Source organism: Tachyglossus aculeatus, chromosome 22 (assembly GCF_015852505.1).
Source record: "Tachyglossus aculeatus isolate mTacAcu1 chromosome 22, mTacAcu1.pri, whole genome shotgun sequence".
In the NCBI taxonomy this organism is placed as follows: domain Eukaryota; kingdom Metazoa; phylum Chordata; class Mammalia; order Monotremata; family Tachyglossidae; genus Tachyglossus; species Tachyglossus aculeatus.
The window spans coordinates 16,717,981-16,744,983 of NC_052087.1; the positions used below are offsets into that span (position 1 = coordinate 16,717,981).

The following is a 27,003-nucleotide window of genomic DNA, read 5'->3' on the forward strand; positions in this document are numbered from 1 at the left end:
ATGGGTCGGAAGGTGACCGTGGCCACCTGCGCCCTCAATCAGTGGGCCCTGGATTTCGAAGGCAATTTGGAAAGGATTTTAAAGAGTGAGTACTAGGGAGGGAGAAACTCCTCCTCCTGGGCCTGCATGGGTGTAAGGGAGGCCAGGGGGATCGATGGACAGAAGAGATTGCCCGCTGTTGGGCAGGGGCCTTCTCTATATGTTGGCTTCCCAAGCGCTCTGTGCAGTGCTCCGCACACAGTGAGCGCTCAATAAATACGATGGAATGAACGATTGCAAGGGGAAGGACGGGAAAGGCAGTCGATCGTATTTGCTGAGCGCTTGCTGGGTGCTGAGCAGCGTGCTCTTGGGAGAGTACGGTGCAACAAGAAACAGACACAGTTGGGAGAGTACGGTGCAACAAGAAACAGACGCAGTCCCTGCCCGCAACGAGCTTGCAGTGTAGAGGGGGAGAGGAAAGGTAAAACTGGGTTTGGGGAGAGGAGGCTCCGGGGTCCAGGTCTGGCTTGCTTCTTTTTTCTCCCCACCTCTTCCTTCTTCCCTTTGCCTGCAAAAACCCCTGCAGAACCAATCAGTTCCAGGGCCAGGAAGCAACCGCTTCCAAGGCCTCCAAGGCCTCCAACTTCCAGGCCCCGCCTACCCCTTGCACCAGTTTTCTCTTTCATTCATTCATTCAGTCGTATTTATTGAGCGCTTACTGTGTGCAGAGCACTGTACTAGGCGCTTGGGAAGTACAAGTCGGCAACATACCCAACAACGGGCTCTTCTGTCCTGAATGTAATACTAATAATCATGGTAGTTGTTAAGGCTTACCACGTGCCAAGCACTGTTCCAAGAGCTGGGATAGATGCAAGTTGATCAAGTTGGACACAGTCCCTGCCCTACATGGAGCTCACAGTCCTAATCCCCATTTCACAGATGAGGTAACTGAGGCACAGAGAAGTGACTTGCCCCAGGTCACGCAGCAGACAAGTGGTGGAGTCGGAATTAGAACCCATGTCCTCAGACCCCCAAGCCCGAGCTCTCGCCACAAGGCTGAACATCAGTGATATACTCTGACAAAACCGGTTTGGGCCACTCACGGTGTTGCAGACTCTGAAAAGTTCAAAGATCCTCCAGACTGCAAACTCTTGGTGGGCAGAGAACGTGGCTCCCAACGCAGTTGTATTGTACTTTTTTCAAGCGCTTAGGACAGTGCTCTGCACACAATAATTGCTCAATAAACACCATTGATCAATTGATCAATAGTTTTACTGTTGGAAATGTTACCGGTTGCAGCCTGCCCTGCCCAGTGTGCTGCCCACTCTTTCAGTGAGGTGACAAAGCACAAAGGAGCAAGATCCAGTGGCTTTTACATGAGGTGGAGCCCAACCTAGTTTCTGGGAAGCGTGTGCCCTAGAGCTAATCCTCAGGAAAGTAGGTTGAAAACATCCACCACCAGTCAGTTGCCAGAAATATGATGAAGGTATTTGTTTCACTTTTAATCCGATCATTGATTTGGTAAATCACTTAGCCGTGTGTATTGATTTGTCCCTTGAAATATATTGGGAATAATAATAATGATGATGGTATTTGCTAAGCACTTTCTATGTGCCAAGCACTGTTCTAAACGCTGGGGTAGACACAGGGTGATTAGGTTGTCTCACATGGGCTCACACTTTTAATCCCCATTTTACAGATGAGGTAACTGAGGCAAAGAGAAGTTAAGTGACTTGCCGAAGGTCACACAGCAGACCTGTGGCAGAGGCGGGATTAGAACCCCCGTCCTCTGACTCTAAAGCCCATGCTCTTTCCACTAAGCCATGCTGCTTCTCCCTGAGCCATGCTGCTTCTCCTAATTAATGATGATGAATTAATGGTGAAGGCCCAAAGACTTGGAAAGGAATGTGAAAGGGGAGAGGACTATGGTCTGGCAGCCCAAAGTTTCCTAACCGAATACTTCTACTATCTGTGCATGTAACTTCAGTACAGCATTTTCACTGTTCCTCAGGAAACCAATGAATCCCACATCTGACATTATATTGCTGCTGTCACCCCTGGCAAGCAGCACCTCAGGAACAACAGGGAGACTTGTTTTCCCCCTGAAATTGCAGGAATACACTAGATCGTAGTGTGATTATTTGCCCCAGGTCAATGGTTCAGGTTTATTTATAAGGAATGGGTAATTATAGAACACTTTGAAGATAAAATAAATGATTAAGGAGGCAGCTAACATTATGTTGTCGAATTGTACTTTCCGAGCACCTAGTACAGTGCTCTGCACACAGTAAGCGTATAATAAATGCGATTGAATGAATGAATGAATTTTGTATAATAGCATCTCTTGGCCTTTGCCATTTTTGCAGGAATCATCTTTTTCTCTCGTTTTTCTCTCTCCACATTTTATAGGTATTGAAATTGCAAAACGAAAAGGAGCAAAATACAGGCTGGGACCAGAGCTTGAAATTTGGTGAGCATATCTTAGTTTTTATTTGGTATTTTACACAGCTCCCCAATTATGTCCTGTTGTTTGCTTAGAAAACTTAAGTAGTTATAGACGAATTATTATCTGTTCTGAATGGAATAATCAATTAATACAGTTTAATTTTGTTGCTGTGACCAAACCAGAGGAAATTACTTCTTATAGTTTCCATTTCTAGAGCAGCATTCTAGTAAATGTCTGTGTGGTCACCCTGTTTGGGGAAGACAGATGGGCGATATCCGTGCTTCTTTAGGTAAGCCAACCTTCTGGGAAGCCCATGTGGCCTACTAACAGTTTTCTGAGAAGGCTGGATCTCTAGCCCAGTGAAGTTTGGCTTTTTCACCTGTCCTCCAGCTTTGGCTGTTCTCATTTCACTGCCGATTAGCAGTCAGGACTGCTCTGACTTCTGAAATGAAAGCTAAGTCTTCCCTCTTCTTTCCAACACATTGAAAGTGCTTGAGTCAGACTGCAAGATCTTCCATTAGATTATAAACTCCTGGAGGCCAGCGAACAGGTGTTGCTTCTTTCGTACTCTCACAAGTGCTCAGTAAAGTATGTCACACTCAGCAGCCCCCAATAAATACCATGGGTGATGATGATGACTGAGGTCACATCCCTTGTCTCTAAAAAAAAACAAACAGTAAGTTACAGAATCAAAACTTATCATAAGTGGATAGGTGGGCAGCAGGTTCATCCACACACAAGGGAATTCTTTTCAGACATTGTCACAAACCAAAATTAGATCCATTTTTAACTTGGGTCTTAATTCTTGTCATTGAAATCCTGAAGGAGACAGTGCCTTTTGGGGCACAAACACTTTGCGTGTTGCCCTGAATAGGCCTTGCATCTCTCGAAAGAGCCCAGGATTTGGAGTCAGAGGTCATGGGTTCAAATCCCGGATCCGCCACTTGTCAACTGTGTGACTTTGGGCAAGTCACTTAACTTCTCTGTGCCTCAGTTCCCTCATCTGTAAAATGGGGATTAAGACTGTGAGCCCCTTGTGGGACAACCTGATCACCTTGTAACCTCCCCAGCGCTTAGAACAGTGCTTTGCACATAGTAAGCACTTAATAAATGCCATTATTATTATTATCCATCAAGAGCAAAAGTTCTTAGAAATCTTCAAAAATTTTACCAGCTTTTCTGACCCTTTTTATAATAGTGATGCCTATTAAATATAACTGTGAAGGCCTTGGGACTGAATACGTTTGGGTTATACAACTTTTACAAGAATTCTGACTTGCTCACAACCTCATTTCTTTCTTTGAAAACTGTAAACTCTTTTGGCCAGCGATCATGTTTATCAACTCTTTTGTACTGTACTCTCTCAAGCACTTAGTACAGTGCTCTGCACTCAGCAAGTGCCATTGATTAATTGATTCAAGGATAACCTGCTTTCTAGGGCTCTGGACAGATGGATCCGAGACAAAATAATAAATTTAAAAAGTCAAAAGGCATTCACTTTTTATAATTGTAAAAATCTTTTAATTGTAAATTTAAGACCAGAAATTTCCAGGAGATATGGCGTAAAGTAACTTTGATTGGGGATCATTTTCTGCCAGAAATGCAATCATTTCTTCTATACAGTGTTTGTTGCAGCCTTGGAGAACTGTGATTTACCGGAAAAAACATGTTGTAAAGACAACTAAGTTAATGGGAATAAGTGAATTAAGATTCAAAAGTACGTGACTGACATTTTGTAGTACAAGTGCTTGTATTCTTGTTATGTCCTTCACTAGTCGAGTGCCCAGTAGTAGTAGAATGTTCTGCACTTTTGCCACTAAATTGATATTTGCATTAAATATTGTAAATTTGCCAAAACAGTCAAAACACATAGTACACAGTACAATATAATAAGGCTGCTGCTGGCAACATAGCCTTATCACATTCTAACACTATTCATATGCATGAAACTTTTTTTCGTACATTAAATCCATGTAAACCAACATATGGATCATGTTAAATTAAGATCAGATTCATTCTGTGAAAATAATGTACTTGGTGGAAACAGCATGGGCTTGGAAGGCAGGAGACCTGAGTTCTAATCCTGGCAAGTGTGATCTTGGCCAAGTCATTTAACTTCTATGTGTCTCGGGTTCCTCAGCCGAAAATTCGGATTAAATACCTGCTCTCCCTCCCCCTTAGACTGTGAATGCCATGTGGGACAGTGCTGTGTCTGATCTGATTGTATTGTATCAATGCCAGTGGTTAACCTTGTGTTTGGTACATACTAATTGCTTAATAAATACAATTATTAATACACATATTGTCTAAATTGTGTAATGAAAACAGGTTTTTGTAGAAATAACTAAGATGTTTTTTGTATACTGAATTTCAAAGAAATTGATGTGCACTCTGAAATCCAAATTGTTTTCCTGTCTTAAATGTGTATGTTCTCTGTACAGTGGCTATGGCTGTTCAGATCATTATTTTGAGTCGGATACAAATTTACATTCATTTCAAGTTTTGGCCGAACTTTTGGATTCTCCAGTTACTCAAGATATCATCTGTGATGTGGGAATGTAAGTGTTACTAGAAGCATTAAAGAAGGGTTTACTGAATAAAAAGTTGATGTTGGGAAAGAGCCACTGATTTTATAAAATGCCTGAGCTGAAGTAAAAGGAGTCAGAAACTTCATATACTGAAACCATTCCAGCTTTTTTATGATATTCAGGGGGCTTTATAATCCAAAGGGTTACATTCTTGCCAGACCTCAAGTTAGGCTAGTCATGCCTTGGTAGAAGGAAATTTTTTTTCAACACCGTATCTTATTCTATCCCAATAGATGCATGTTATTTGAAAACTGTTACCTAATTTCCCAACAGTATTCTATCCAAAACACACATTGTGAGAAAATTGATTGTGCTATATAATTTTTATTATGAACTCTTATGGAATTAAATAGAATATTCAGTTTAGAATGGAAGCTATTCCTGGCTTGTCACAGCTTTTGAGAGTATTATCAAAATACTATATAGAATTCTGGAAGGGAGTTAGAAACAGATGGATGAAAAACTGCCTTCTTCAAGTTGTATCTTGCCCCATGATTCTGAATGTAATTTGAAGGCCACTTCAGAAGGGCAATATTTCCTTGGACCAAATAAAAGAAAGTCTGTTTATTACAGAAGGTTTATTTAAAAACACTATTTGTTTTGGGGAGTTTTTTATATTTTGAATTGTTTTATATAACTATTACTGACCATGCAAACCATTGCTGTTCTCAGGCCTGTTATGCACCGAAATGTTCGTTACAACTGTAGGGTGATATTCCTAAACAGGTAAGACTAAACAGGCATCTGCTTTCTTGCTGCATGCTATATGCTAAGTTTGGACTTCAGCCCAAAATAATAATTATACTCAGTTCTGCTATAATGCATGTTTTCAATGAGTGTTTTATCTAGAATGCTGTTATTCATTCATTCATTCATTCAATCGTATTTATTGAGCGCTTACTGTGTGCAGAGCACTGTACTAAGCGCTTGGGAAGTACAAGTTGGCAACATATACAGTCCCTACCCAACAGCGGGCTCACAGTCCAGAAGGGGGAGACAGACAACAAAACAAAACATATTAACAAAATAAAATAAATAGAATAAATATGTACAAATAAAATAAATAGAGTAATAAATACATACAAACATATATACAGGTGCTGTGGGGAGGGGAAGGAGGTAAGGCAGGGGGAGGGGGAGTGGGGGAGAGGAAGGAGGGGGCTCAGTCTGGGAAGGCCTCCTGGAGGAGGTGAGCTCTCAGTAGGGCTTTGAAGGAAGAGAGCTAGCTTGGTGGATGTGTGGAGGGAGGACATTCCAGGCCAGGGGGAGGACTTGGGCCAGGGGTCGACAGCGGGACAGGCGAGAACAAGGCACAGTGAGGAGATTAGCGGCAGAGGAGTGGAGGGTGCGGGCTGGGCTGTAGAAGGAGAGAAGGCAGGTGAGGTACGAGAGGGCGAGGTGATGGACAGCCTTGAAGCCGAGGGTGAGGAGTTTTTCCCTGTTAGTGAATTAGGGAATATTCTTTTTACAACACGAGCCTGTTCAGGTTGGGTACACTGTGATATCATAAGAAACTATGTGTGTGTGGATGTGGATAGGGTGAATACTGAAACGTAAGCTTTCCTTAGTGTGAGATTTTTGCCAATAAACAATTCTCATGTATTAGGAAACCTGGGTTAATCCTGTAGCCCTGTCTGTCACCCTGTATATCTGTGAAAATAACCAGTTGGTAACAGGCAAATAGATTATAGAGAGTTTTATCCTGAAGTTTCAGAGGCTAGAAGGGTTTTAATAGGTCAGTTAATAGTATTTATTGAGCTACTATTGTGTGTAGAGCCCTGTACTAACTATGCCCTTAGAAGAGTTCAGTAGAGCGGGAAGAAATGATCCCTGCCTTCAAATAGTATAATGATGGCATTTGTTAAACGCTTACTATGTGCAGAGCACTGTTCTAAGCGCTGGAATACAATCCAGCAAGTGAGACCAAAATTAATTTACAGTAAGCGCATAATGATAATAATAATAACAAGAATAATAGTAATAATAATGGTATTCATAAATTCTTACTAGGTGCCAAGCATTGTCTTAAATACTGGGGTAGATACAAGATAATCAGATCCCAAATGGGTTCACGGGCTAAGAAGGAGGGAGAACAGGTTTTGAATCCCCATCTTGCAGACAAGGGAACCTGAGGCATTGTGAAGTTAAATGACCTGTCCAAGGTCATACAGCAACTATGTGACAGAGCTGGGATTAGAACTCAGGTCCTCCGACTTCCAGGCCCATGCTCTTTTCATTAAACCACACTGCTTCCCATTGATTGATTGACTGATAGGAGGAAGAACCAGTGAGTTCTTACGTAATGAGTGAGTTCTTATGTAACAGGGTATTTACATAAGTTCTACAGGTGGTTGTCATTTCTTTAAGAGAGTAGTTAGTGCCGACCCCCTCTAGATCGTGAGCTCATTGTGGACAGGGAACATTTCTGCTAATTTTGTTGTATTGCACTTGGTATAGTGCTCTTGTGCATAGTAGGCACTCAGTAAATGTGATGGATTGATTTGGGTGGGTTTTTAAAGAGGAAGTAAATCTGTAGATTGGGCTGAGCCACATCTGCTCAGTTCATATTATTTCTGTAAAGAGAGATAACCTAGTGCAGTAGTTTCTGTTCTGTGGTTCAGGAAGCAAGACAGTTGTGGCTCTGACTGACCTTCACTTCTCATATGGGCAAGAGTGAGGTGGATTTGTTTTGGGTGAAAACACTGGTTGACTAGAACAGCTCCTCAGGCGCTTCTTCCTCTAGATATCAAGCAGGCCCTAGCTAGTGATTTTGTAATAATAATAATAATGGCATTTATTAAGTGCTTACTGTGTGCAAAGCACTGTTCTAAGCACTGGAGAGGTTACAAGGTGATCAGGTTGTCCCCCGGGGGGCTCACAGTCTTAATCACCATTTTACAGATGAGGGAACTGAGGCCCAGAGATGTTAAGTGACTTGCCCAAAGTCACACCTGACAAGTGGCGGAGCTGGGATTTGAACCCATGACCTCTGACTCCAAAGCCCATGCTCTTTCCACTGAGCCACTCTGCTTCTCACTGAGACAAATATTTTCCCCATTCTGTTCTCTGTTGCAGCATGTTTTTGTCAGTTATTCAGCGTTCCTGTAGCCAAGGCTTGATTTTGGTTTTCCCATCAGTTTTTTTCATTAGATTTTATTGGTAGCTGGGAACCACGTGAGACATGCCTTTACCCTTGAGCTATTTTTCTAGGAAAATTCTGCTCATCAGACCCAAAATGGCATTGGCAAATGAAGGCAACTACAGGGAGATGCGCTGGTTTACTCCTTGGCAACGAACTCGGTAAGATGGATGTAGTTTTCTTCCTTAATGACAATTTGGAATTTTAAAAAAAGCATAATTGTGCTTAACAAATACCATTTAAAACGAAACCACAAGAAAAATGAATGCCTCACTCAACTTGTGCCCTTACTGTATTTTGCTTTCTTTTTCACTGGGCAAGGGATAAGATGGTGTTGTGAGAGAGAGATGGATGGTTATGAATAGTCAATTTTTCCATGATGCATGTTTTTCCTACATGTTTTGGCTAGAACACTGCTAGGGGACCAGGGAATGTTCTTTCCATTCTAGACTGTAAGCTCATTGTGGGCAGGGAACATGACTACTCACTGTGTTGTACTGTACTCTACCAAGAGCTTAGTACAGTGCTCTGCACACGTAAGCGCTCAATAAATACGATTGATTGACTATCTATTTGGAAAGAACTCGATGTAGTGTCAGATGAGATGTGTGTGAATGCGTGTGGCATTGGTCAAAGTGTGTGAACCATAAGGTGTGCTTACTTTGGGTTTGTTAAGAATGTTACTGGAGAAGTGAAGCTATTGTCATTGAGAAGGCAGTGCCTAGATTTGATGGCTGATATTCTGTTGAGGGCCTGGGGGACAGATAGGCTAATGTTAATCAGGCAATGTTTAGAGAGTATGGGGGAGTGCTGAGGAATTTTATATTCACAGTGAGTTTGAGGTTGGGGAAGAGCATCCAGTTTAGATATTTGGTAATTGTTGGTATATCCGGGACTGGATTAATGGAGGGACGTCATTGGTGGAAAGAGAATTGGGAACCATTTCTTCTAAAAATAGAAAAAAAAATCATGGAGCAGATGTGGTTCTCAAGAGACTGAATATCAACCAAAAAGAGTAGACAGTCCAGGCCAAAGGCTTGGGAGACATCTACCTGCATTGAGGAAATGGGAAAATGAGGATCTATGTGCTGAGCACATAATAAGCACTTAAGAAATGCTACAATTATTATTATTGTTACAAATAGAAACCCAGGCCATCGTAGCTTGTATCAGTACTCTTCACAGCTTTGTTATTTTTTTCCAGGACTATAGAAGAATATTTTCTTCCTAGAATGATTCAAGAGCTTACAAAACAGGTGGGCATCTGAAATTTGTATAATTACACTCATCTCTTAGTGTCCCGGGATAAAATTGATAGTTGAAATATATATTTTATTCCCAAAATAATAAATTTAGCTTATGTATTTTCTCCCCCACCAAATCTTTAACCATCATTGTATTATTTTATTATTTAATTTATCATTTTTTTCAATGAATACAGGAAACTGTTCCTATTGGGGATGCAGTGCTGGCAACTCAAGATACCTGTATAGGGAGTGAAGTTTGTGAAGAGCTTTGGACTCCATATAGGTATTTTTTAATCCTCTAAAAAGCTTCTCTTGGTCTAGGATAGTCTGTTTCCTCTTTTATTTTCCTAGTCTTTAATAATTCCCATTATTTTGGAGGTGGTCAGTTGACTTGCCATCTTCTCACACTTTACCTTTTTCATATTGTTGGTTAATTTCTAAAGACAGAAAAATGCTTAATTGGGTGATGGAAATGTAATGAATGCATGGGGGCGTGTCCTAGAAAGCCTGGACTCTAGGATAGAGAATAGGCTTATTGAGTTTTTAGGTGACACCAATCTAAAAATAAGGTAAGTTGCTCACTTCTTGAAATATTGGAGCAGAATTCTGAGTCCTCTTATTGGAGATGTGGTCACTAAGCTCAAGTTTGGGGGAGAAAGTAAACTTCACAGTTGCATGGAAAGGAAGAAATAAAAAAATGTACACCATGATTCAGCAAAATAGTACTCTAGTTAACTAAGCAAGTAGGTTACTTGGGAAGTAGTGTGGCCTAGTGACTGAAGTACGAGTCTGGGAGTCAGAAGGACCTGGGTTCAAATCCTGGCTCCATCGCTTGTCTGTCATGTGACCTTGGACAAGTCTCTTCACTTCTCTGTGCTTTAGTCACTTCATCTGTAAAATAGGGATTATGAGCCCGATGTGGGGAATGGACTGTGTCTAACCTGATTAGCTCATGTCTACCTCAATGCCTAATACAGTGCCTGGCACATAGTAAGCACTTAACAAATACCATTTAAAAATTTAAATTGCCTCATGAAAGATAAAGGTTGGTATAAGGAAGAATTCCTGAGAGTGTGCATTGCCAAGCACTGGAATAGACTTCTGAGGGAGGGTTTGGAGGCCTTTATAAGTAGAGTCAATTTTCATCTCTCTGGGGTGTCTGGGTATGGCTTTGTGTGATGTGGGGATTGATCATCTGATCACCTCTCTGGGCCTTTTAGCTCTGTGACCAGGGTCTTTGGGAATTCTACATTTTCAGCCCTCACATTGAAATGGGACTGGACGGGGTCGAAATCTTCACAAACGCCTCAGGAAGTCACCATACTCTAAGGAAAGCGTACACCAGAGTCGATTTGGTAAACATGGCCACCTCAAAGGTACGTCTGCAAGCACAGGACAGAACCCTTCTGATTATGGAGGGATTTGGGGGAATCACTTGCAAATTGGAAATAATACATAAGATGGCCACCCTATCCCTCATTTTTATCCAATTTTGTCTTTATCATTTAATCCTTTGTCATTTTAGAAAGGAACTCTCTGCAAGTACCATTTATGACTGCAAAAAAACAGTATTTCAGTACATCTTTTTTCATTTTTAGAACGGTGGGATTTATGTCTTAGCAAATCAGAAAGGCTGTGATGGTGACCGGCTCTATTATGATGGCTGTGCCATGATATCTGTGAATGGAAGTATTGTTGCTCAGGGATCTCAGTTTTCTCTGGATGATGTGGTAATGGACTTTTTCTTTATGTTTTGTGCTTTGGATCTACTCTCTCACTCTAATCTCTCCCAGACTTGTTACACTATGACTGTGCCTCTTTGCCCTCCCTTATTAACAATGCCTGGCACATAGTAAGTGCTTAACAAATACCATCAAAGAAAAAAGCAACCCCTTCCCCCCAGAAAAAAACAAAAACAAAATTGCTATTGCTGTACTTAATGGTTTTTTCTGAGCCTGAGAATGTACCAGCATTGTACTCTCTCAAGTACGTAGTACAGTGTTCTGTAAACAGTAAATATCATTGACTGGGAGAATGGTGTCCAACAAGATGCTTACCTGAAGAATTTCATAGGCAGGTATTAGATCTAGATAATCATTAACAGGTGAAGAGCTAATAATAATAATAATAATAATTGTGGTATTTATGTGCTCACTGTATGCCAGACACTGTACTAAGCGCTGGGGTGGATATAAGCAAATTGGGTTGGATAGTCCCTGTCCCACATTCATTCATTGTCGTATTTATTGAGCGCTTACTGTGTGCAGAGCACTGTACTAAGTGCTTGGGAAGTACAAGTCGGCAACATATAGAGATCGTCCCTACTCAACAATGGGCTCACGGCCTAGAAGGATGGGGCTCACAGTCTCAATCCCCATTTTACAGATGAGGTACTGGAGGCACAGAGAAGTGAATTGACTTGTCCAAGGTCACACAGCAGACAAGTGGCAGAGCTGGGCTTAGAATCCAGGTCCTTCTGACTCCCGAGCCTGTACTCTATTCAGTAGGCTACTTGTAGACTGTGAGCCCGTTGTTGGGTAGGGACCATCTCTATATGTTGCCGACTTGTACTTCCCAAGGGCTTAGTACAGTGCTCTGCGCACAGTAAGCGCTCAATAAATACGATTGAATGAATGAATGAATGCTTCTCCAGCTTCTAATACACACTTGGTTTTTATAGTAAGAATTGTTCACACACCAAGTTCAGCAAATATTCCTCAAGTAATCTTGTAACAAGGAGAGCCATGGTATAGGTGAAGAAGAAGAATTTAGAAAAAAACCCCAAAGAGATACTAGTTTAATAAGTGAATATAGAGCCGTTTTGATTCATTGAAGCATTAGAACAGTTGGGAGTGATTTAGGGTAATTTGGCAGACTTTTATAAAAGTATTTAAATATTTCAGTAAGTAGATAAATAAAATGAAGTCGTCTGAAAACTTTCTTTTCTCAGGAAGTTCTTACTGCGACACTGGATTTGGAAGACGTACGAAGCTATAGGGCAGAGATTTCGTCCCGTGGATTAATGGTGAGAATTCTTCAATATATGCTACTTTTATATTTTAATAAAAGTTTATATTGTATATTTTAAATATACATTTTAAATTTTATGGTCTATACTTTATTGGAGAATATTTAAATATCTTGTTTGGGAAAATTTATTTAATTAGCTATCTTAAATCTCTTATAAGTAAATGTTTGAGTTGTCTGCACCTGCTCTCTCCACTTACTCTCCTAATTCGCTCCTTGACCCACTCTAATCTGCCATCTTCCCCTTCATACCATAGAAGTTGTGCTCTCAAATATCACCAGTGATCTCCTTCTTGCCAAATCCATTGGTCTCTACTTCACCCTAACCCTCTTCGATCTCTCAGCTGCCTTCAACACTGTCGACCACCCCCTTCTCCTGGAAACATTGGCTTCACTGACACTGTCTTCTCCTGGTTCTCCTCCTTTCTCTCTGGCCACTCATTCTCAGTCTCTTTCACAGGCTTCTCTTTTGCCACCCACCCCATAACTCTGAGAGACTCTCAAGGCTCAGTTCTAGGACCCCTTTTATTCTCCATCTACACTTTGAAGAACTAATTTGCTCCTGAGAAGCAGCATGGTGTAATGGATAGAGCACGGACCTAGAAGTCGGAAGGTCATAGGTTCTAATCCACCCCTTACTCTGAGAGACCCTCAAGTCTCAGTCATAGGTCCCCTTTTATTCTCCATCTACACTTTGGAGAACTCATTCGCTCCTGAGAAGCAGCGTGGTGTAATGGATAGAGCACGGGCCTGAAAGTCGGAAGGTCATGGGGTTCTAATCCCGGCTCCATCACTTGTCTCCTGTGTGACCTTGGGCAAGTCACTTCACTTGTGATTTCCTACTTCAACCCGGCCTGAACATTTTGCTCTTCTAACACAGACCTACTCACTGTACCTCAGTCTTGTCTCTGTTGCCACTGACATCTCACCCACGTCCTGCCTCTGGCCTGGAACACCCTCCCTCCTCATGTCCGACATACAGTCAGTCTCCCCACCTTCAAAGCCTTATTAAAAGCACAACTCCTCAAGAGGCCTTACCCAGTTAAGGTCTCATTTCCTCTTCTAACTCCCTTCTGCATTGCCCTGGCATTTTCACCCGTTATTCATCCCTCCCCCAGTCCTACAGCACTTATGTATGTATATATACATATACAATATATGAATAATTTATTCATATTATTGTCTCTCTCCTCTGCTGGACTGTAAGCTTGTTGTGGGCAGCTCCCGTGTCTATCGACTCTGTTATATTGTACTCTCCCAAGTGCTTAGTACACAGTACTTAGCACACTCTGCACAGAGTAATGTGATTGAGTAACTGATAAGCAGTAAATGCAATTGGTTGATGGATAAGTGCGAAAGGTTTTAATTAATAATTGTCTCATGAACGCTGAATGATTTTAATCTTCTTTTTGATCAGGCCAGCAGAGCAAATCCCTATCCCAGAGTGAAGGTGGATTTTGCTCTGTCCTGTCATGATGATGATGTTGTTGCAATATCTGAGCCTATTCAATGGCAATATCATAGTCCAGAGGAGGAGATCAGGTAATCTCACCCCAAACAAAGCATTTGGGTATTTATTGGAAACCTTTGTTGGGATTGTGTTTCCTTGGAAATATTCATTTTAAATCGTACCCACGGCAAAATTAAGATCTCTGTTCTTCGATGTCATAACCTGTCACAACAGGAAACTCAGGTTTTCCTTTTCAGTCTTTGGTTTTATAATTCATTTTATATCTAGGAACTTGCCAATAATTTCATTTGACTTTAGGGGCTAAATGTATCACATTGCAGCTGTTGTCTTGATACACTCTATACCTGCTTCGTTTTCAGCCTCGGACCCGCCTGTTGGCTCTGGGATTATTTAAGACGCAGTCAACAGGTGAGAGTGCAAATTTCTACAATGTGTTTTCTCTATTTACAGTGGCTGGGGGCTTTGTAAATATTTATAGTGAGTAGAAAACAGCTGCATACATATAAAGTATAGTCTTCAGCCATCCTGGTGTGTCTTTTTTTGCAGAAGGACCCTCTAACTGTGGGGGTCCCTCTGGGTCCCCTTCAATTCTTCGCCTACACCCACTCCCTTGGAGAACTCATTTGCTCCCAACTACCTCCTCTATGCAGGTGATACCTAAATCTACATCTCCAGCCCTGATCTCTCTGCAGTCTCGCATTTCCTCTTGCCTTCAAGACATCTCTACTTGGATGTCCTCCCGTCAACTTAAGCTTAACATGTCCAAAACATAACTCCTTATCTTCCCACGCAAACCCTGTCCTCCCCTTGACTTTCCCATCTCTGTAGATGACACCACCTTCCTTCCTGTCTCACAAGCTTATAGCCTTGGAGTTATCATTCATTCAGTTGTATTTACTGAGCACTTATTGTGTGCAGAGCACTGTGCTAAACGCTTGGGAAGTACAAATCAGCAACATATAGAGACAGTCCCTACCCAACAACGGGCTCACAGTCTAGAAGGGGCTCTGACTCCTCTCTCATTCAACCCACATATTCAATCCATCAGTAAATCCTGTCGGTCCCATGTTCACAGCATCGCTAAAATCCACCCATTCCTCTCCATTCAAACTGCTACCCACGTTAATAATAATAATGATAATGGTATTTAAGTGCTTACTGTGTGCCAGGTATTGTACTAAGTGCTGGAGTAGATACAAGATAATTGGGTTGGACATAGTCCCTGTACCACAGAGGGCTCCCAGTCTCAATCCTCATTTTGCAGTTGAGGTAACTGAGGTAGAGAGAAGTTAAGTGACTTCCCCAAGGCCACATAGAAGACAAGTAGCAGAGCTGGGATTAGAACCCAGGATTTTCTGACTCCTAGGCCTGTGTTCTATCCACTAGGCCATGCTGCTTCTGATACAGTCACTCGGCTTATCCTGCCTGGATTACTTGCATCAGTCTCCTGTCTCTCCCCACTCCAGGCCATACTTCACTCTGCTGCCCGGATCATTTTTCTACAAAAGCGTTCAGGACATGTCTTCCATTCCTCAAAAAACTCCAGTGGTTTCCCATCCACTTCTCCATCAAACAAATACTCCTCACCATTGGCTTCAAAGTACTCCATCACCTTACCCCCTCCTACCTCACCTCTCTTACTACAACCCAACTCGAACATTTGGCTCCTATAACACTAACCTTCTCACTATGCCTCAAGCTCTTCTGTCTCCCTGCTGCCTACTCAAATTCTGCCTCTGGCATGGTAAGCCGTCCCACCTCAAATCTGACAATTACTCTCCCCCACTTCAAAGCTTTATTGAAATTACATCTTCTCCAAGAGGCCTTCCCTTTCCTCTTCTCCCACTCCCTTCTGCATTGCTCTGACTTGCTCCCTTTGTTCTCCACCCCCAATCCCCCCACCCCACAGCACTTATGTACATATTTGTAATTTATTCATTTGTATTAATGTCTGTCTCCCCCAGCCTTTAGACTGTATGCTCACTGTGGGCAGGGAATGTGTCTGTTTATTGTTGTTTTGTACTCTTCCAAGTAGTACACTGCTCTGCTCACAGTAAGTACTCAGTAAATGCAATTGAATGAATGTATTTTAATAATTCCCAGCAGCCACTACTCATTGTGTGAAAGTCTGCATTTGTCTTGCTTATCCAGTTGACTCTTTTGGAAACTATTACGGGCAGGTTTTCAGTCTAACTCCCTGCCTGTGTTTTACCAACCTCCAACTCTTGTGGGGAGGACTGGGATTGAGATAACGCCATTTATTTGTAGGAGATCACTTTTTTATGGATCCTATATCATTCAATTTCAAGATTTCTATGAGTGTATTTTTTCCTTGTCGTGCATCTGTTTTGAAAATTACAAGACTTCTTTCTGCAATGAAAATTTGAATAACTTGCAATGTTTGGGTTTTTTTAAGGAGTTTGATTTTTCTTACAACTCTTTCTATTTGGTCTTTTAAGGCTGGATTCTTCCTCCCACTTAGTGGCGGAATGGATAGTTCTTCCTCAGCATGTATTGTGTATTCCATGTGTCACCAAGTTTGCCTGGCCGTGAAGAATGGAAGTAAGTGTTGTTGCTGGCTAGAATTCCAGGGTGGCTAATTCTTAAGGCCAGAAACATTATGAGGAAGCACTGTGGGTTACCCACTGAGAAAACTACAGGCTTGGGCAGTCAAGGAAACTATAGCAGTGGATGTAAAGGATGAGTAGGAGCAGTGAGGATCAGCCAGGTCAAACTGAGGGGCCAGCAGCACTCTGAATAAAACTTGTGATTGTCAAGAACTAGAAATGAATTCACAAGTTGTAGAACATTTCTGTCCAGTTTTTTTGATGTAGAAACAGTCAACCATAAGGAATAGCCTAGGGGACGTTTATCACCTGAAGTCCGTGGAACTGGAATAAAGACCCATTCAGAGACTGCCAGCAGGTGAGGTCAGTCTTTGACTCTCTGATTTGGCTGAGAATGTTTGAGCGCATCTGAATGTGGGAACACTCACTCCAAAGATTGCAGTCCCCTGCTAAATTTTTTGGGCACCAGGGAAACTCCTAAGCCCCACAGTGTCAGGGGGCAGTCCAATGGGATCTACTGCTCCAGAGCACTGTTTTTTAATGGTGTTTGTTAAGTGCTTACGATGCATCAAACACTGTTATAAGTGCTGAGGTAAATTAGGTCGGATGCAGTCCCTGTCCTGCCTGCGACTCACAGACTAAGTGCTCTCCAGTGTGGAACACTTTATTGGGTGGAACTGATCAGTGGAAGAATCACTAGTTGAAAAATGGTTGAAATGTTGAAAGCCATAGGACCTAGCTTTGAATTGTATCCATAAATGGTAACAATGTTTACATGATGATTTAGCAAGCAGGTTGAATAATAATAATAATAATAATTGTGGTATTTGTTAAGCACTTTTCATTCATTCAGTCGAATTTATTGAGCACTTACAATATGCCAAGCACTGTACTAAGTGCAGGGGTGGATACAAGCAAATTGGGTTGGATACAGTCCTTTTCTAATGTGGGGCTCACAGTCTCAATCCCCATTTTATGGATGAAGTTAAGTGAGGCACAGAGAAGTGAAGTGACTTACCCGAGGCCACACAGCAGACAAGTGGTGGACCAGGGATTAGAACCTATGACCTTCTGATTCCCAGGCCCATGCTCTATCCACCTCACCATGCTGCTTCTTTGCTTGTCTGTATCTTTGGGTCCTTCACTGGCCAGTTGCCCTGGGCATGGGGAGTGGCCCCAGTTCTTTAATTATGTTCAGAGTGCTTCATATCAGGAACTGAGATAAGGCAGAGAACTCAGTGTGATGAGCAAAGGTTGGATCTGTGTTGCAGATTGTATCTAAATCTGGGAGATAAATTAAGTAAACTATCCTGACTGTTCAGTTTCTGAAGCCCCATTAGATCTTAAGCTCCTCCAAGGACATGGATTATCTTTTATTTCTTTATTTCTTTACTTTATTTTTATAAATACTTTATTTCTTTAATAAATATAATATAAATATCTTATAATATAAATACTTTATTTCTTTACTGTCCCAAGCAGTTTGTAAATTGTTCTGCACATTTTTGGTGTCCTGGAAATACTATTGATTGTTCAATTACAACACTTTGTATTTGTTCAGTTGTCATTACTCATCACACACATTATACTACCTTATTTTTTTAGTAATATTTGAAGAATAATAATAACAATAGTATTTGTTAAGCACCAGACACTGGACCTTCATATCTCTTTACACTTTCCTCCTTTTAATAATAATTGGGGTATTTGTTCAGTGTTTACTATGTGCCAAGTCCTGTACTAAGTTCTATAGAGATACAAGATAATCAGGTTGGACAAAGTCCCTCATAGTTTAAGGAGAGAGAACAGTAATTCCCATTTTATAAATGAGGAAACTGAGGCATAGAAAAGTTATGTGACTTGCCCAAGGTCATATAGCAGTCAAGTTGCAGAGTTAGGATTAGAACCCAGGCCCATGCTCTTTTCATTAGGCCACTCTGATTATATTTTCCTGTCAACATCCCTGTGAGGTAAGGGGAAGTAGGAATTATTGCCCCCATTTTTCAGATAATGAAACTGAAGCATAGAGCGGTTAAGTGCCCAGGTTCTCTCTGCAAGGTAGAGGGAGAGCTGGGGCCAGAACCAAGGTCTCTGACTTCCATCCCCATGCCCTATCCACTTGATATGTTGCCTCCCATGTGCTCAGCAACGGGACCAGATGCCTGCAAAGACCACCATGTGGGCGTCTTGAAAAATTTTGGCAGGAGAATGATATCTCCCTTACTGTCACCCAAATTGACGCTTTATTTGACGAGGCAAGTGGCTTCACAAAGTCTGTTGTTTGAAACAATACATTAAGTGCTCGGAAGGATGATACAATTTACCCACAGCTGCTAAATAGCTTTCTTTGTGCTAGAAATGAAGGTGATCCTTCTGAATAAACTCTGTTGATGAAATTTTAGTTGACTTCTGCAACTGGATGTTTTCAGATCAACAGGTGTTGGCTGATGTGCGTAAAATGGTGTATAATGACGCCTACACTCCTGAGGATCCCAGGGAACTTTGTGGACGCATCTTTACCACCTGCTACATGGCTAGCGAGAACTCCTCTGAGGAAATGCGCAACAGTGCAAAAGAGTTGGCCAAACAAATTGGCAGGTAGGTGGCATAGATATTAGGCCTGACCCTGTAGGAGGAACTGTTCACAGGCAAAGTCTTTGGTGTGTGAAAGCTCTTTGGAAGGGAATATAAGAACAAGAGCAGCAAAAGAGATGCGGGGAAGTGGAGAAAAAAAAAACAAATTAGAAGTTGCAGTGAGAGTCTTACTTAGATTGTGAACCCTAAGTAGGACAGGAACAGGGACTGAGTCCAACCTGATTATCTTGTTCCTATGCCAGTGTCTAGGAGTGCTTGGCATGTAATAAGTGCTTACCAAATGCCATCATTATTATTAAAAGGAGGAAAGTGTAAGGAGATGTGAATGAAAGACAGAGAGCAAAGCAGGCCAGAGTTGTGGTATTCATTCATTCAATTCAGTTGTATTTATTGAGTGCTTCCTCTGTACTAACAGCTTGGGGAGTATAGTATCTATCTATCAATTGTATTTATTGAGCGCTTACTGTGTGCAGAGCACTGTACTAAGCGCTTGGGAAGTACAAGTTGGCAACATATAGAGACAGTCCCTACCCAACAGTGGGCTCACAGTTTGAAAGGGGGAGACAGAGAACAAAACCAAACATACTAACAAAATTAAAATAAATAGAATAGATATGTACAAGTAAAATAAATTAATAAATAGAGTAACAAATATGTACAAACATATATACATACATACAGGTGCTGTGGGGAAGGGAAGGAGGTAAGATGGGGGTGGAGAGGGAGACGAGAGGGAGAGGAAGGAAGGGGCTCAGTCTGGGAAGACCTCCTGGAGAAGGTGAGCTCTCAGTAGGGCCTTGAAGGGAGGAAGAGAGCTAGCTTGGTGGATGGGCAGAGGGAGGGCATTCCAGGCCCGGGGGATGACGTGGGCTGGGAGGCCAACAATAAGCAGACACATTCCCTACCCACAACAAGCTTACAGTCTAGATCTCCAATGGGGATCTCCACTCAGGAATGACACTAGTATCTTACTTCTACTGACGTTAAAGTTGGCCTTCTGGCTGCTGCATGAATAGGCTGGCTGAACCAGACTATTGTGGAAGATTATAGGAAAGAGCGTGAGCTTGGGAGTCAGAGGATCTGGGTTCTAATTCCAGCCCTGCCACTGCCTATTGTTGGGCCTTAGGCAAGTCACTTAACTTCTGTGCCTGTTTCCTCATCTGTAAAATGGTAACTAAATACCTTTTCTCTTTCTCCCTTGGACTGTGAACCCAATGTAGTCCAGGGACTGTGTCCAGTTTGATTATCTTCTAGCTGTCCCAGCATTTAGTATAGTGTTAGGCATATGATAAGGAATTAACAAATGCAATTATTATTATTAATAGTAGTAATAATAATAAGAACAAATGATGAGAAAACATCTACCCTATTGATTTGAGCTATTACCCTTCGTAAGCCTTAAAATAGATTTTCTGTTCCCCTTTTCAGCTATCATATCAATCTGAACATAGATGGAGCAGTGAAAGCCATTTTAGGGATTTTTAGCGTGGTGACAGGTAGAACTCCCCAGTTTCGGATCCATGGAGGAAGTGGCAGAGAAAACCTGGCTCTGCAGAACGTGCAGGTAAGTGTCTCATAGAGGGAGAGTGTGAGTGTGTGTGTCTGTGTGAGTCTGACCCCCAGGCCTGTGGTCTTTCCACTAGGTCAGGCTGCTTCTCGAGTTTTTAAGTACTTTGTTAAGCACTTACTCTGGTACTAAGTGTACACTGCACTAAGTGCTGGGGCAGATACAGTCCTTGCCCCACATGAGGCAGTAAGATGAACGCCCCATTTTACAGGTGGGGAAACTGAAGCACAGATTAATTAAATGACTTGCCCAAGGTCACAGACAGGCAAGTGGCGGAGCCAGGATCAAAACCTAGATCCTCTGACTCACAGGCTACTCCTACTATTTTGCACATAGTAAGCACTTAAAAACAAGTATTATTATTATAAAACTTTGCTAATATTCACTTTCCTTTTATAAAAGACAATAGTTGAGGTGAAACACTTTTTGTCGTGCAGTAGAGGAGATTAGGAAGCTTTTTCCCCCTTAAAATTAATTCATGCTATGCATCCTCTTTTTTTCCCCTATACCTGCTCTCCGTAGGCTAGAGTAAGAATGGTCCTTGCCTACCTTTTTGCTCAACTGAGTCTCTGGTCACGGGGAATTCAAGGAGGACTTCTTGTGATTGGCTCAGCAAATGTGGATGAATGGTATGTGTAATGTATCATTAAATCATATTTACAAGATAAATATATGCCTTTTGAAGATTATTTTTATTCCGTTCAGCACTCAACTGTAGGTGAGAAATAGAATTATTCCTGTTTTACAGATGAAGAAAGTGGAACCCAAGAGAAATCCTAGTTAAATTTGCCTCCAAATCAGCAAATTTTTATGGTTGTTGTTTCCTTTTTAAAACTGCTCCATTGTAGCTTCCCTAAAGTGAGATGAGTGTCAAATGCCTTGTTCCTGCTTTAATTGGAATTGTTGATTAATTTTATTATCTCACTTCAGCCTTCGGGGTTATCTGACCAAGTATGATTGCTCCAGTGCTGATATTAATCCTATAGGAGGAATCAGCAAGACAGATTTGAAAAGCTTCCTCCAGTATTGCATAGAACATTTCCACCTTGCAGCACTAATAAGGTAAGTAGCATTTTGAGTCTTAATTCAACCCTTTTTTTTTTTGCAGCTAGAGAGGAAGCAGTGAAAGTTGCAATGCAATTTCATGATTTTTGTCCCAGTTCCATTGTGCTCATTTACTTTTGAATGGTATTCATGGGTTCAAACCCCAGCTCTGCCAATTGTCAGCTGTGTGACTTTGGGCAAGTCACTTCACTTCTCTGTTCCTCAGTTACCTCATCTGTAAAATGGGGATTAAGACTGTGAGCCCCACCTGGGGCAACCTGATCACCCTGTATCCTCCCCAGCGCTTAGAATAGTGCTTTGCACCTAGTAAGCACTTAACAAATGCCATCATCATAATTATTATTATTATTATTATTAAGTGCTTACTATGTGCTAGGCACTGTCTGGAGATATGATAATTACATCAGATGCAATGATTAAATTCCATCCTGTCAGTTTTCTCTTTGACCATAAAATAATTAAGTTCCGATTGGTTTAAGTAGAAAAGAAAAGACAGCAGAAAAGAAGTCCATTATACTGCAGTCTTTTTACTTTCAGAATCCTCTTTCATTATGAGATAATACTGTGATGTACTACTGTGATGTTTACCCTGCTTTAAGTTACTCTCCCCTCTTTCCCAGAAAGTATTTTGACTGTCTTGGTAGAATAAGTAGCCAATTGCAATTTACCTTTAGATAATGACATCAGTTTAGCATAGATAATGGGAATTCTATTAACATGAGGTGCCATTTTGCTGAATACAATGTGCGATAACATTGAAAATTAAGAACCCCTTATGTTTGCACATAAAATCTAATTCCAAATCTTTACCTTATGATTTTTTTTTACATTGTGTATTTGGTTTGTATTTAAAATCAGTGTATCTTAGTATTTTTATATTGTTTTAATCTATTTTTTGGATCGTGGGACATTAATACGCTTAAAATGATTTTGTGGGGGAAACTAGTACATTGATGCGCATTTGCTTTTCATGGAACCGATTAACTGTATCGGTCAGGGTATAGTGTAATTAAACAAATCACTTTAATTTGCCTTATAAATAGTAGAGTGCTACTTGATATTACTCATTCAAGTAGCCATTTCTGTCAAGGAGGAAGATTTAAAAGGCTTACGCCCAATTCATGATGTATAAGCTCTTTTACTGATATTTCTTCCCAAAGGGGTTTACTGTTCAGCAGCTACAACCGTTAATATCTGGATTTTTCTGTCACAGCATTTTGAAAGCTCCTCCTACTGCTGAGTTAGAACCTTTAGCAGATGGACGGATGACTCAAACTGATGAGGTAACGGGTGGTGACTTTAAAAGAGTCTGTCAATCAGTGGTATTTGTTGAGCGCTTGAAGTGTGTAGGGCACTGTACTAAGCCTTTATTGATGTGTTGTCTTTCCTGTAGCCCAGTGCTGTCCCCAAGTTGCTTCTTATTTACAAGTATCAAGGAGATGGAGATCATGGCAGGCCATAGTTTGGTTCTTCTAAAGTCCACAGGCAGCTGGGGAATGTTCTGGGGAACATTCACTGTCTTTGTCTATCCTAGCAGATGTTTCCAACTGGGTTTTATCCCCCACCCACCACCACAATACTAATAATTATGGTTAAGTACTGAGTAGAATATTCAGATAAGACCCAGTCCCTGTCCCACATGGGACTCACAGACAAAGGTGAGGGGAGAGCAAAAGTTTTACAGGTGAGGAAATATGGCATAAAGAAGTTAACTGATTAATAAGTCAGAAGGACCTGGGTTCTAAATCTGGCTCTGCCACTTGTCTGATATGTGACCTTGGTCAAGTCACTTCTCTATGCCTCAGTTACCTCATCTATAATATGGGGATTGATTGTGAGCCCTATATGGGACAGGGACCATGTCTAACCTATTTAGCTTGTATCTACCCCAGCACTTAGTACAGTACCTGGCACAGAGTAAGAGCTTAACAAGGACCATTAAAAAATGTATATTGTAGTAGACCATCTGTCTGGCTATCTGAAAATGGGCTCACTATCTGAAAATGGGCTCATCTGGCCAGCGTTTGGTTCCAGAGGATAGGGCGCTCCTGGTAAACATAGCAGTGACATTCAGGCATAAATGATATTTACTGACCACCTAGTGTGTGGGAACTACTGTACTAAATGCTTGGGAAACTGTGATAGAAACAAAAGGCATATCCCCTACCCACAAGAAGATTTACAATCTAATGAAACAAATTAGAAAGAATAAGAAAAAGTTAAGTGTGTCTTTAAATCCTTGTGCAGTCACTAGGACTAAGTCCTAGCAGTTAGTGGTGGACACTTGGCTAAAGCTGACCAGGTATACATCCTTTTCAACCAACAAGCTCAAGCTGGGCTGAGCTTGTGTTTAGCTCTCGTTTCAGAGATGCTAAACCATCTTTTATCCTAGTGTGAGGTGAAAGACTTTTGAAACACCTGGGATAAGGGATTGGGGGACCCAAAGTTGGGGATTTTAAAGATGTAAAGAAACAATATAAACAGTCTTTGAAACCAAGAACCAGGAATTGTGATTAAAACTTGCTCTGGAGGTTTGTGTTTTATGGGAGAGTCAGAATAAAGATGGATTTAGAGGGAGGCCCGAGGCTCTTTAAAACTAAGAACCAGGAATTGTGATTTAAAACTTGCTCTGGAGGTTTGTGTTTTATGGGAGAGTCAGAATAAAGGTGGATTTAGAGGCCCGAGGGTGGATAAGGAACAGTAGATAAGACAATGGCAAATTGGAGATGAAGGTAGGAAAATTAAGGAAACACTGTTTAGTCTGTAAGAGTTTTTGTTGTAATTTCGTTTATTTGAACTGTCTTCATTTGATTTTTATCAACGTTGTCCATTAAATAAAATCTTCTCCACTTTAGCTCTTTACAATCTTGTTAAGAAGCAGCGTGGCTCAGTGGAAAGAGCACGCGCTTTAGAGTCAGAGGTCACGGGTGCAAATCCTGGCTCCGCCAACTGTCAGCTGTGTGACTTTGGGCAAGTCACTTCTCTGTGCCTCAGTTACCTCATCTGTAAAATGGGGATTAAAACTGTGAGGCCCCCTGTGGGACAACCTGATTACCTTGTAACCTCCCCAACGCTTAGAACAGTGCTTTGCACATAGTAAGCGCTTAACAAATACCATCATTATTATCATTATTAAAGGACCTCCATTTAGGTCCTGAACCTCAAAACTCCAACAGGGGATAATTATTTAGTATTCATCTCCTCTTTGAAATTCTCCTAAAGCATTGCTCCTTCCCCCTAGTGATCAAATTAAGCAGGTCATTCTATTCCTTTCAAAATGAGATTTTCAGTTTGAAAGAGTGTTGATTTCTTTTTGTCATTTTAGGAGGATATGGGAATGACTTATGCTGAGCTTTCTGTCTATGGGAAACTAAGGAAGATCACCAAGGCTGGGCCTTACACTATGTTTTGTAAATTAATCAGTATTTGGAAAGAGATCTGCTCTCCAAGGCAGGTAACAAAAGAACAAAGAAACCCCTCCCTTGTAAATTTGGCCTGCCAGTTTCAGAAGATAAAGTGCGATGCTTTGCATTTGACTAATGTTAGGCATAGGGTTATGCTGTGTGTCTATTCCTCCCATTTATTTCTTTGTGGGAGGCAAAAATCTGGAATCAGAATGCATTGATTGTCACCTTTTTAAAGAGCTATTATTGCAAAACTATGGGCAAAGTGGTTTTTTTCTCTTGATTTCAGTGCTGCCCATTCTAGATGCATATCAGCTTTATATATCTGTTATTTTGCTATGTTAAGGGTCTGTTGCTAATCTGAAGCCATATCCTTTATACACTCAGGTGGCTGAAAAAGTTAAACACTTTTTCAGATCATATTCAATTAACAGACATAAAATGACAACACTCACTCCTGCTTATCATGCGGAAAGCTACAGTCCTGAGGACAACAGATTTGACCTGAGGCCATTTCTATATAACACTGCCTGGTCTTGGCAGTTCAGATGCATAGATAATCAGGTATGTCAGACTGAACCTTGTTCATTATTTATCATCTCAGCCTGCAAGAACATTGGTCTTTTTTCCATCATGAGAGGACAATAAAGGACAATTTCCTTTCAAAGAAAATGAACATTACTTGGAATGTTTGGTGTCAATCTGGGAAGTGGAATGTTTTTGGAACTTGAATATTTTAAGGGACCCTCGGAACCGTTTAGCGTTCTTACTTGCGGAGCCGGAAGCAGGCTTCTGGTTTTAACGTAAAATAGAGAAAATGCATTTTAAAAAATACATATATCAACACCTTTTTCTTTACAGGTTCTCAAACTAGAAAGTGAGGAAGTGCTAAACAGCCTTGAAGATTTGGATTGATTGTTCTACTGATGGTGCCACTCACTGAAACAAATAATTTTGAAGACTAATTTACCTCAACGTCACTAGTGGTCATGATTATAAACTCAAATGTTTACTTATGTGACTAAAAATGAAAGCAATTTTAGTTTACTTTGAATTCTGATTTGAAAGCATTCAGCTTTTCAGAGGATGTTAGATTTACACGATTTGAGAGAATGGGGCCATCCTTGCTGACACACACTGGACACGGAGTAAATACAACCGTTCTGCACCCAGGGCACTTACGTCCTCTAAACTGGAAACTTGATGTGGGCAGGGAACATGTCTGTTAAATTGTAGTCACCCAAGCACTTAGTACAGAGTTGTGCAAGTGGTAAGTCCTTAATAAATGATTGATTGATTAAAGAGAAATAAAGGAGTAAAGAGTCAATTCAAGATTGAGGGGTGGCTGTCAAAAGGGCTGGTAGAAATAGCCAAAATAGTTCCCAGGCCAATCAATGACCAGAGTGTCACCTACTCAGATTCGAAGTTGCACACACAAAGACCGATGCTTTGATTCTAGGGACATGTCACCATGTGCCTGGGCCAAGCCTCCTCCAGAGCACAGGCCTACTTCACTCAAAATCTTTAACTCAGAAAAGGAATGGACTCTAAAACCTTAAAGTCCTTGCGTTCTTGGCCTATATAAGAAGAGGTATTGCTTAGGCAGAAAGATAACTCATCACACATCCCCCAGAGTCAAATGGAAGCCAAAGCTTTTTTCCTGGCAGGATTCAGAAAAAGGCAGCATCATTTGGAGCCTGAGTCCTCACTGATAAAGGTTTAGCTCTACCCCCACAGGTGGGCATAGCTTTCTTTCCCGGAAATCAATCAATCAATGATATGTATTGAGTACTTAATGTGTGCAGAGCACTTTACTAAGTGCTTGGGATAGTACAGTACAGTAGAGTTGGTAAACATGACCCCTGCCCACAAGGCTTTATACTCTAGAGGGGGAGACCAACTTAAAAA

General features: G+C 41.2%; 1 protein-coding gene across 1 annotated transcript; it reads left to right on the forward strand.

Annotated features, from left to right (window-relative positions):
• On the forward strand, positions 1–26,392 carry NADSYN1 (NAD synthetase 1). The gene is made up of 21 exons (XM_038765147.1): positions 1–85; positions 2,389–2,449; positions 4,867–4,983; positions 5,686–5,739; positions 8,224–8,313; positions 9,357–9,408; positions 9,594–9,682; positions 10,658–10,775; positions 10,998–11,129; positions 12,350–12,424; positions 13,844–13,968; positions 14,257–14,305; positions 16,357–16,459; positions 18,894–19,062; positions 20,488–20,623; positions 21,149–21,255; positions 21,557–21,688; positions 22,905–22,974; positions 25,017–25,145; positions 25,483–25,659; positions 25,957–26,392. The coding sequence occupies exons 1-21, from the start codon at positions 1–3 to the stop codon at positions 26,008–26,010; spliced, it is 2,124 nt and encodes a 707-aa protein (XP_038621075.1). The 3' UTR covers positions 26,011–26,392.
• The last annotated feature ends 611 nt before the right edge of the window (positions 26,393–27,003 follow it).

Coding starts and splice junctions, on each gene's coding strand:
- NADSYN1 (XM_038765147.1), top strand. CDS start 1: ATGGGTCGGAAGGTGACCGTGGCCACCTGCGCCCTCAATCAGTGGGCC. Junction 9,409..9,593: donor TTCAAGAGCTTACAAAACAG/GTGGGCATCTGA, acceptor CAATGAATACAG/GAAACTGTTCCTATTGGGGA. Junction 25,146..25,482: donor AGATCTGCTCTCCAAGGCAG/GTAACAAAAGAA, acceptor TTATACACTCAG/GTGGCTGAAAAAGTTAAACA.